This window comes from Triturus cristatus, chromosome 11, assembly GCF_964204655.1.
Source record: "Triturus cristatus chromosome 11, aTriCri1.1, whole genome shotgun sequence".
Lineage (NCBI taxonomy): Eukaryota > Metazoa > Chordata > Amphibia > Caudata > Salamandridae > Triturus > Triturus cristatus.
Window position 1 is genome coordinate 130093491 of NC_140594.1, and position 12068 is coordinate 130105558.

Sequence of the window (12068 nt, forward strand, 5' to 3'; positions counted from 1 at the left end):
GGAACTGGAGTATAGTCTTGGATCCCAACAGTCCCGATTAGGTTATGCTGAGAAAAGGCTGCATGGCCATTGATGAGTGTTATCGGTTCAATCTTTTCCACATGTTTAGTGAAATTGCAGGTTTAACCCATCAAATAGATTTTGATGGACAAGGGGGGAGGGGGGGCTGAGGAAAGAACTGCAGGATGAGAGATCAATGGATAATTGAACCAATAGAGTTCAGAATGGTTATCTCCGGTGGTTTTGGCATAAGTAGGTAAATGGATCATTAAGGATGTGTACTGATTGGCGAGAGCTAAACAATAGATTTTGGGGCGACAGTCATCCCTTATCAAACATTACAGAAATATTGGCATTCCTCGAAGGAGCTTAGATTTGTTCTACTTCATATATGACATCAGGGTATCAGATTGTTTTGCATCATGACTAGAGACACTTAAATTTTGTTGGTCGCTTATGGGGTGCTTATATGGTTAAACGTATTTCGTCTGGGTTGGCTTTAGCTTCTTCAGTTTTTCAAGGTTTAAGAACCTTCAGATTGTTAGATGTTTTCAAGATCCCATAATCAAGCGTTTCGTTCAGTATTGTCTATTTTGAGGGAGAAGGGAGTAACTTTGAAATCTACTAAAAGTAAGGTTGCAGTAGATTAGGTGAATGATCTGGTGAAAGCAATAAAGGAGTTTCCAGTACCACAGAAAAAGACCAACTGCAATCCTTTTTTCACATGCTGGAGTTTTATGCTGAATTTATTCCCAAATATACAGAAAGGACACAATTTAAAGTTTCGTCTAAAGAAAAAAAAATGAATTTGTTTGGAATAGAGACGTTGAAAAGGAATACAAATTAATCAAACGTAAAGTGGCCAATGTCATTCCACTCAAACCATTTCACACATGTGGTCCGTGTGTGGTCTCTGAGGCCAGTCAGTATAGTTTGTGAGCTGTGTTACCACAGGTGCAGACGGAAGGACGAATATGTGACTTACGCGTCATTTGCTCTTTGTGGATCTGAAAGTACATATTCAGTTATTGAACATGAGGCACTGCCTTGTTGGTGGGGTATGGATAATTTTAGAAAGTATTTGTGGGGTGCAGAGTTCACCATTCCCATGGACCATAAACCTTTGGTTAACTTATTTCACACTAATGGTACCAGCAAAGCCACGCCTAGGATTGCCAAGTGGTATTCTAGATTACTGGCATTGAAGTTGGAGTACATACTGCGAGTGAAAAACATGTTTGCCGATTGTCATGATTTCTCCTTAATAAAGAGGATGTAGAAGAGGGCATGAAGGACGAAGATTTTTGCATGATTGCTTTTACATCTGCTACTGAAAAAAAGTGCATCTCTGAAATGAAACGGAAGACAGCTATGTTAAGTGATGAAGCTCTGAAGAAGGTAGTAAGCTTTGTTAACAGGGGGTGGCTTAAGTGTGGTGCAAGTGAATACCTCAAGTCGTTCAACAACGTTTCCAGAATTAAGTGTTGGTATACTTTAGGCGCTCAGACTTTCTGGTTGTTCCTAATGAAATGCGAGGTAAGGTTCTTAAGTTAGGCCATGAAGGGCTATATGGGTATGAGAGTCTTCAAATTGAGAATCAGAGATATGGTGGCCAGGTGTAGGTAAGGGATTTCAAGGCTCGTCTCACTCGTGTTTAGTCGCAGAAACGGTTCCTTGTCCTATTGAAGCTATCCCTATTCCAGACAAACCCCGATTCAAACTATGTATGGATATCATTGGTCCAATTAATGTACTCCAGGAGAGTTGTAGGTATAGTATTGTGCAGTTTGATTACTTCCTCGTTGGCCAGAAGTAGAATCTGGCTAGTCTGCTAATACTGGCGAAATTATTAATTTCTTGCAACCACGGTTTAATGGGAAAGTGCCCGACGCAAATTGGTAACAGATAATGGGGTACAATTTACTTTAAGTGAAATTGAGAAATTTTGAACCATTGAGGCATTAAGCATCTGAACACTTCTTAATATCACCCCAGGAGCAATGGTTTTGTGGAAAGATGTAATCGGGTCATTAAGGATAATGTGCAGTTGTTGGTGGCGGCTTATGGTTTGGACTGGAATAAAGAACATACGGATTTAGTATGGGCAATTAACACTACGTTCAATGTTGTTGAAGGACTATTCATAAAAGGTCAAGAGGCTGCCATCAAGTTGTTTCTTCCTTGGATATGCCACTTGAGTGTATCAGAAGAGAAACTTACAAAATAATAAACAGGAGTGTGCTCAATATGTATGCATCTACTAATGGTGACAAAGGAGGCATCATGTTTTGGTTAATGAAGGTGATTGTGTCGGGGTTAGATTACCTGGTATCATTGCTAAAAGACATTTCAAGTGTTCTGGTGCCTTGAAGGTTGTACAAGTCCAAAAAAAATTGTGGCTTTGCTAGAGGATGGAAATGGTGGAGATTGTCTTTGCAGAGACGGGGACCTGAGCTTCCATCTGGTGGGAATGAGTCTGGTAGGGGTCTGCATTCCACCTCAAATGACATCAGTGTTGAGAACACCTATGGAGAGGAAACCTCCCAGGAGACTTTGTGACTATGTTCCAGTTAAGCATCAGTATATTTATTACTCATGAGTTCAGTTAATTTATTCAGATGTCATGTATGAAGGGAAAGGCGCTAGATATTAAGGGATGATATTCGATGGACTGTAGCATGTTAGGGAATTGTAGTGGGTGTTGTAGTGTTAAGTGAGGGGGTTTGAACTGAATTGGCAGCTGGTGGGCGTCTCTTCCCTGCTGGTCGCATGTTTTAATTTGCATTAAACTTTTGTGATTTGGCGGCGGTATTCAGTCTTGGCTCGATTCATCCTCGTGGAGACCTCTTCAATTAGGTACTTCCAAAGGGCATGGAACATGGTTATGGTACCTCAAAGATGCTTTGTGGAGCTGAATACTTACTTTTTAGAGTCGTTTTATCTCTATGGTTAAGTATTTGAGAAATGTATCAATGACTTCCGACTGAATTGTTTGGCATGATTTTTCCCAGTATCAACTACAGGTGTAAAGGAGATATCGTCTTCCAGGCTGGAACTACAAACTACCACCGAATACTTGCACATCATGGATTTGGACAGACAACACGTCTATTTTTTTTATTTAAATGACACCTTACACTTGAAGTCGATGGAGCGCGTGTGCCGATAGGTTGAAATCTGTATAGCTCAACTAACTCGTGTGATAGGAAGTGTACGCGACTAAAGTTAGTTGATTTCTTGTAAAACGTAGCATTCGGTATGTTTTTAAGAAACAATGCCGGGTTTGCAAAAGTAGTGAACGCGAATCCAAGTCAAAAACAATAAGTTAGATTATGACGAACCTAGGGTAACCTTCTGAACCACCCAGGTGATGTCAATAACAACCCCGAGACTCCCGGCAAAACCTCTTTTTCGGACACTGACTCTAATCACTCTACCTCTGGATAAAGGGGTGTCAGACAACAACAACCCGTGTTTCTTTATATCAGACCCCTTTGCTGACTACACCTCAACCGCTGGTCCCAAGGTCATCCCCGGGAACAGCACCAATCACTTGCCAGAGAGCTCCCCAACGCTCTCCGCTGTCCCGCATGGACCTCCCGTAGTACCTGCATTCGAGTCCCCGTGAGCAGCTGCAGCAGACAGAAGCCGGCCGCGTGGAGGGAGTGCCCGGCTCAGCAGACCAGAGAGCCTTCCAAACGCCGCCATGGTCAACGCGTCAATGAAGGAACCTTGCACCGAGAAGAACTTCCGGTATGAAAGGGGCGACTTTCACCCCTGGCGGAAATAGAGCCTGTTCGCCACACAAGGGTAAACTACGAATTATTGCCGGCCATCTTGGTATGGCTTCGGCATCCCTTACATTCTACCCCTCAAGACAGCAGCGGCCATCTCGGAACAGGTCTCTTCACGTTTTTTTTAAACGCGGTGGCCGGCCTTTTCGCCAGAAGTTTCATTTCATTTTACCATTTACTCCCACTGACAACCATTTTCGAATGGGATCCCTTGAAAAAAACAAGTACGAATAAATGTCAAACCAGTTGAAAATGGGCGAATTAAGACAACAAAATTAGCTGACCGCACGGCTATGTAATATTTCTGTGGTTCCTGCAATTTCTTTGAGTGAAATTGCTCAAGGGTTACTAACAGTTTAGTATTTTCTAGTTTGAGTTTTGTCTATAAATTTCAACTGTCCGTATGTCAAATATAAAAGGAGAGGAGTTATGTATATATCTGTGTTAAGTAAAGTAATCCAAAAAGTAGTAAAGATCCAACAAGTTTATTGGAATAAAAAGGCACCGACAGAGCACTCCCCCTTCAGTCCTTCTCCCTGGCAAACCGTAGATAAGAATTCCGGTTACCAGGGTGAACGGCTGAAGGATGGAACATAGACTTTCAAGGATAAACTATAGTGAACATTCCTCGCGCAAAGCACGAGGTACAGAATTACATACATCAACAACTTAAAGGAACACAACACATCTTCCTCCTTAACAAAACAAAATAAAATACAATGCAAGTAATGATAAATAAACCTTTACAAAAAAAAATAAGATAATTACTCAACATCAATTAGATTGATCATCGCATATAAAATCATCTAACTATTTTGGTTTGTTACGTGTGCGAGCAGAACGTTCACCAACGTTATCAGTACAATTTTCAGTGGTAACTGCATTAGAACATTCACCAACATCATCAATACAATTCTCAGTGGTGATTGCTGCTGCACTATTGCTTTCATCAGCAATTACAGTTAAGTCATCCAAAACATCTGTAGTCTTGTTAGCTTTATCATATATACTGGTAGTGTCTGCTGAAACACCATCATTAAGTATCGTGCTAGAGACCTCTGTACTAACACCAGTATCAACCATGCTGTCCTCCACAGAAGAAGTTTTAACAGCCGGGAAGTCACCAGCGTCAGCAACCGGGCACTCTACAGCAACACGACAATCAAGACTGGTATCCTCAAGAACGCTGGAATAAGAAGTATTGGTACTGCTAGATCCATTGCAAATAAGGTCATCATCAATAAAAAAATATTGAGACGCCGTTCTTGACAAGGCTGGATCCTCAGTACTTTTGTTCAAATGAATTTCACCTTTAAGAACTGCAATACGCTTTAAATTCCATACTTTTCCATCATGCAATTGCACAGCATTGCGAAAGATTTTAACAACTTTCATAGGTTCAGAAAATTGACTCTCTCCTTTCTTTACTTTACAAGGTTTCTTGACTTTAACCCAGGTACCTACCCAAATGTCACAAGGTTTTACATTATGTATGAGATCATAAACTTCTTTGCTTTTTAAATGTTTGTTCTCAATCCTAGACCTCAGAACATCCATGGATAAACCCGGTTTGTAAGCATCAAACATCCATTCTGGATTACATTTGGTTCGAACAGTTCTTCCTCTCATGACCTCAAAAGGTAATACACCTAAAACATCATGGGGAGAAGTACAATACATCCAAACGGTTTTGAATAATTGTAATTCCCAGTCATTATTGTTACTAATTGCAGATTGTATGGTATTTTTTAATACCCTGTTTAAACGCTCAATCATTCCGTTTCCACTTGGATTGTACAAAGATGTAGTGCAATGTCTTATTCCTACTTTATCAAAGTAGCTTTTAGCTATTTTTGAAGTAAATTGAACGCCATTATCACTAACCAGCAGAGTAGGAAGTCCTTCGCCAACAAAAACACAGTCCAGGAATTTTATAACTTCCTCAGAGTTAACCCTATCAACAATTTTCAAAACCGGCCATCTTGAAAAAAGATGAATTACAGCCAATACATATTTGTTTTGAGAACCAATGGGTCCCATTATATCCACAGCTACAGTACGCCATGGTGCTTTAGTAATTATGGGATTGGCCATAGGCGGTCTAAGAGTGACAAGTGTTTTGTCAGAATTGGCACACCATACACAATTTCTGATGACCCTCTCAATGGCCAAATCCATGCCTGGCCACCAATACCACTGCTTAATCCTTTGTTTTGCTTTAACTATACCGCCATGTCCTTCATGTTACATTTTAATAATGTCATCTCTGATTTGTGAGGGAGGAATGACTCTGTCTCCTCTCCTAATATTCTCATGTGATATCGATAGTTCATCACGAACCTCCCAAAACTGATTAAATTCATCTGACAATCTATTCTTGGATGGCCATCCATTCGTAATAAACTCCAATAATTTTTGCAATACATTGTCCTTCTCATAAAGTCTTTTCCATTCACACTTATCAATGTTAGGTAAACCTTGATCATGGACTAATCCGACTTGAATATTTTCCCATTCATGATCTGAACTGTCTAACATGTTTGTGTGCATTTGTGACAAAAAATCTGCCACTACAGTCTCTTTACCAGGGACATAGATGATTTTATAAATGTAATCTTGCAATCTTAGTGACATCCTAGCAATTCTAGGAGAAGCATTGAATAATCCTTCAGTGGTCAAAAGTTTTACTAAGGGTTTATGGTCTGTGCGAAGAATGCATGGTCTACCCCACACAAATGCTCTAAAATGTTCAAGAGACCAGATGCAAGCTAAAGTCTCTTTTTCTATTACTGAGAACTTTTCCTCAGTTGGTGAGAGAGCACGGGAAGCATAAGCAATAATGAATTCCTGTCCATCTGAATTAACTTGGGAAAGAACACCTCCCAAACCTTTATTGCTTGCATCTACAGTAAAAATGTTTTTAAGTTCTGGATCAAAAGCACTTAAAGCTGGAGCATCAGAAATTGATCTCTTGATTCCTTCAAATTCTCTATTACAATCAATAGACCAATCAAATCTGTTCTTGTTTTTTAGTAATTGGCGTATGTTAAAAATTTTGCTTGAAAATTGTGGACAAATTTGGAGTAAAACTCCACTAATCCAATAAATGAACGTACTTCATCCTTGTTTTTAGGGTGAGGGGCGTTCATTATAGAATCCACCAGGGAAGGTTTTGTGGATACTCCCTCACCACTAATTACATGTCCTAGGTAAGTGATGGACTTTACAGCAAATTTACATTTAGTATTTTCAACCGTTAAGCCTTTCTGTTCCAGTGTATTTAACACCTCTTTGAGCATAGAATCATGTTCCTGTCTGTCTTTTCCAAAAACTAAAATATCATCCTGAAAACACCGTACTTTTTTTAACTTGCCAAAAAGTTGGTGCATCAATCTTTGAAAAATTGCTGCAGCTGAGGCAAGCCCAAAAGGCAAACGTTTGTACTGGAAACACCCTGAAGGGGTAATGAAAGCAGTTAGTGGTTTGCTGTCATTAGTGAGTTGAATTTGATGATATGCAGCAGATAAATCTATTGTAGAAAACCAGTTAGCATCCTTAATTAGAGTAAGCATCTCAGAAATTTTTGGCAGGGGAAACTTGTCTACAACAATATTATTGTTCAGATGTCTCAAATCAATACAAAGTCTCAACTTCCCATTACTGCGTCGTGCAACAACGATCGGAGAAATCCATTGCGAAGACTTAATAGGTTCAATTATATCTGCTTTAACAAGTTTTTCAAGTTCTAAATCCACCTTGTTGTCATCTAATAACATGACAGGATCATCACTATTAGGGTTGAGTATAATCCCTAAATTCCCTTGATCTTTCCAACCAAGCACTGAAGGACCCTTTCTCGAAACATACAGTTTTCCAAACGCTTCTCTTCCTTTGAATCTAAACAAAAGAGAACGATAACCAACCATATCAATCTTTTCTCCAGAGAAACCTTCAGGTTGGATATCGGGTGGAAGTAGTTCCTTCCCTAATTTGTCTACAAATTTGCTTAGCCAAACCTCCTCATTCACAATAGTGTGTGGCGATCCCGAATCAGCATATACTTGTACATTCACACAACCAAACGAAATTAAGCACAACGGTTTCTTTTTGTTATCTAATTGCTTATCAATAATATTTAGTAGAAATAACTCTCTGCCCTCATAATCGCCATTGTCAGAATTCTCCGAAATTGTGATTATGTGAGAAGAGAGTCTTTTGACCAACTGTTCCTCATCATCAGAATCATTTACATTCCCATCAACACATTTCACTTTTTGAAATTTTTTCCTGTGGCAAACTTTGGCAAAATGTCCCACAATATTACAATTAGAGCATCTTTGTTTCAATGGGGGACAGAATTTACTTGAAGCCAAATGTGAGCCACTATCACAGCGATAACATTTAAAATTTCCTTTCTTATTGGTGGACTCATATTTTAACGATTTTGGATTGAATTTTCTATTTTTGTCAGAAGTATTCTCTCTAATTTTACTGACAGTAACTTCAGATTTTTCGTCCACTTTAGATTCTTTTTTTAGGGCTTTCGCACTCCTGCTGGACAATTCTGCCTTTCTTACAAGCGCTAAGATGTCCTTTAGTTCTGCATCGCCATTGATCCATAAACGTTCTTGAATTGAAGGATCCCTGGTGTGCATGACTACTTGATCCCTTATGAATTGATCCTGTAAGTGATCAAATTTGCAGTCATCTGCAATAACTCTAAGGGCAGATACATAGTCGTCGATAGATTCGTTAGGTTCCTGTTTCCTATGAAAAAATTTGTATCTAGTGATACCAATACAGACCTTGGGAGCAAATAATTGTCAAAATCTTTAAGAATGGTCAAAAATTCATTAGTGTCACCACTTACTGCTCCCTTCTGCATGCGGTCATATGCTTTTATTCCACCAGGACCAACAGAATGTAAGAAAATAGATTTCTTCCTGTCAGCTGACATCTTGTTATCTTCATCAATCGTTTTAATAAAATTCAAAAAATATGCCTTTCAGTCTAACCATTTCATACAAGGTTCAATTCCAGCAGGCCAGAAAGGTTGAGGAGGCTGGATATTATAACTTTGTGAAGCCATGTTGAAATTACTATCTTCTTGTAAAATAAAATTAATAAATAATAATTATATTAAAGAAAGAAAAAAAAAAATAATTACACTCAGAAATACTCAATTATGAGTAAAATACCCATTACCAGTAGATTAGTAGAATAACTATGTCCAAATCACTTGGTAGCATGTAGAAGAAATATCTCCATTCAGTGTTTTTTTTGTTGTTTTTCTTTTGTTTGTTTGTTTAACTTTATTTCGGCTTTTGTAGCCTTAAAAGCAGAAGTACAGAGGGATAAGACAAGGCATAATACTTACATAACCATAATCAGCAAGAAAAAGTTTAAAATTTAGGCATAGCAGAAAGAAGAATCAATAGGTTATGACCATTAATGAGCTACCGCAGTTAAGAACATAAATATAATCATTAATTTAACTAAAAGCCAGATACTAAAAACAGTTAGGACTGCGAGAATCAGTGCATTAGTAATTCTAAACAATTTAGAAGTAAATATTAGGACACATCTATACATTACAGTTTATTACCAGACCGTTTCCTAATAAGGTACACACTAAATAGGAATCTACTTATACCAAATACCATAAGTTGCAAAGTATTGGACTTAAATATGCACTCTGCCTCTTTGTAGGATCTAACCCCCAGGTTTTTACATAGGGGTTTGATCCAACGATCTCTCGGTTTTTTATAAGCCGGGCAAAAGAAGAGTAGATGGGCATCATCTTCCTTTGCTCCTTGAGAGCGAAGAGTGCATAAGTCCGTATCATTTTTATCCCCCCACCTGCATTTAGTAGCAGAAATCTGTAAGACCCCGTATCTATATTGCAAGAATAACGTTTTTGCTAATGGTGGCTCTATCTCGTCCATAAATTGTTCAAAGGAAGGGCTATCTTTTGTATTAAAAAATCTCTGGGTCAATGTGCCAATCGATGTACTACATATTAGTTCATGGTTGACATAAAACCAGAAAGTATCCTTTAAAAGCTTTTTTGAGGATGAAGTCAAATTCTGGGGAACCTCCCAAAGATGGGAAAGCCCTAACCTCTCATACCACATAGAAATGTGCTTTAGCCAAGGTATTTTCATATGCCCATTGATCTGGATTATTTCAATCAACCCGTTCTTATAGTCATCCAGCTCCAAAGTTGTCCACAGCCTAGCCCAATACAATAATGGTCTTAATATAGCTTGGTAATTAGTCCTTTTAAGATTAATATCAAGGAACACTGGTAATAAGGGGGTTCTAATCGGGATTTTGAGCAGTCTACGAACAAAGTGATTTTCTACTTTATCGAAGTTATCTTTACAGCAACATCCCCAAAGCTCAGCACCATAAAGTGCTGCTGATTGGGCTTTAGCTTTAAATACCTCAAGTGCCGGCGTAATAGCTTTAGAATAACTTGCGCCATGCACTTTTAAAATAGGTAATGAATTTTGTTTAAGGGATAAGTTGCTTTTTTCCAACTGCCCTTTCCATGTAAGATTATTATCCAGCAATAATCCTAAATAGTTAAAACTCCCCACATGTTCCAATTTGAAATTTTCTAAAAACAAATTTTTCCTAAAGGACTTTTGGGGTTTTATGGACATATATTTGGTTTTGGATGGGTTGATCTCTAACCCCTTCCTCACACAATAACTTTGAAAGGAATCCACCAATTTTTGTAACCCCTTCGGGGTCTGTGAAATTAGGATTGTATCATCAGCAAAAAGTAAGGACGTAATCGCCTCACCACCTAACTTCGGGGAATCATGGTCACAGTTCCTTAAATGGCTAGGGATATCGTTAACATATAGCGAAAAGAGTGTAGGTGCTAACACACATCCTTGTCGTGCGCCACGGTCCACAGAAATGGGCCTTGAAATTTCTCCACTCTTCCCCCATCTAATTTTAGCGTAATTCCCGGTGTGTAATTTAATAAGTTCTTTAAGAAGCTCGCCTGGGACCGCCATATCCCTGAGAGTAGTCCACAGCAGATTTCGAGGAACAAGGTCGAAGGCGGCTCTCAAATCAACAAACGCTATGTACAGGCTGCCTTTCCTTAAATTAATATACTTCCAACAGATGCACAAGAACCTAAATACCTGGTCAATCGTACTAATTTTTGACCTAAATCCTGCTTGGTATTTGGTTAAAATCTTCATCTCATCAATTCAATTTAAAAGCCTATTTAAAATATGTCTGGCGAATTTTTTTTGTAAAATATCAATTAAACTTATTGGTCGGTAATTACTCGGGTCATAACGATCACCTTTTTTAAAGATAGTTACAATTTCCGCCCCTTTCCATGATTCAGGGATTAGTGTTCCTGCAACAATTGAATTACACAGGAAATTTATATATGGCCCCCATACTTCCCCATCATGCTTAAGTAAATCACCGGGGATTTTGTCAGGACCAGGAGCTTTACCCATTTTAACAGCCTGAAGTGCCTGAGTAATTTCTTCTAGGCTAAATCTCAAGGGAGCAATATTCAGATCTACATTAATGTCTTGGAGCCCTTGGGTCAATCCCTCAGAGTCATCAGAATAAAGCTTTGAAAAGTGGTCACACCAAGTTTTCTCATCCAAATATACATCCTTTGTTGATCTACCTCTTTTATTTCCCTTAGAAATTAAGTTCCAAAATGTACTCTGATCTCTTAACTTTGCCGCACTTAAGAGATCATGCCATAGGGTTCCATCCCAATTCTTTTTCGCTTGTGCCAAAGCTTTCTTGTAAGCCAATCTACCATTTTTTATATCCAGTTGGTTCTTAGATTTTACTGCCTGAATCAAACTGGATTTGGCTGAACGCCAATCATTGTTATACCATGGGCTTGTTAGTTCGTAGTCAGTCCCTGTTGGATTTTCACCTTTTTTATACAATTTACTCATAAGGGGAGTTAACGCATCTACCAGTTTAATGTGTAGATCAAGGACGCCCTCAGAGCCCAATAAGGGCTTCTGAGAATTACCTACTGTCTCTGAGAATGTATTATAAATATTTGTCAGTAGCTCCTCGTTCCCCAAGATATGAGGCCATCTTAGGGCACGCCTATTATTTGTTATCGTTGGCTCCTCATCAATGCTAGATAATATAGCTTCACCAACTAGTCTAGAAGTAAAAGGTTGTGGCACTAGCCATAGTTGGAGTGGAAGATGGTCACTCTCTGACCTAGAATCTATCTTAAAGTCAGTAATTAGATACCAAAGT

The 12068-nt window shown here is 38.8% G+C and overlaps 1 protein-coding gene across 1 annotated transcript in view; it reads right to left on the reverse strand.

Moving 5' to 3' along the window:
- COX6A1 (cytochrome c oxidase subunit 6A1) overlaps positions 1–3880 on the reverse strand; it is a 29222-nt gene extending 25342 nt beyond the window's left edge. Inside the window, exon 1 of the mRNA XM_085636454.1 lies at positions 3609–3880. Within this exon, the coding sequence (XP_085492580.1) occupies positions 3609–3708 (100 nt within the window). The 5' untranslated portion in view covers positions 3709–3880. The remainder of the gene's footprint in view (positions 1–3608) is intronic.
- Between the last annotated feature and the right edge of the window lie 8188 nt (positions 3881–12068).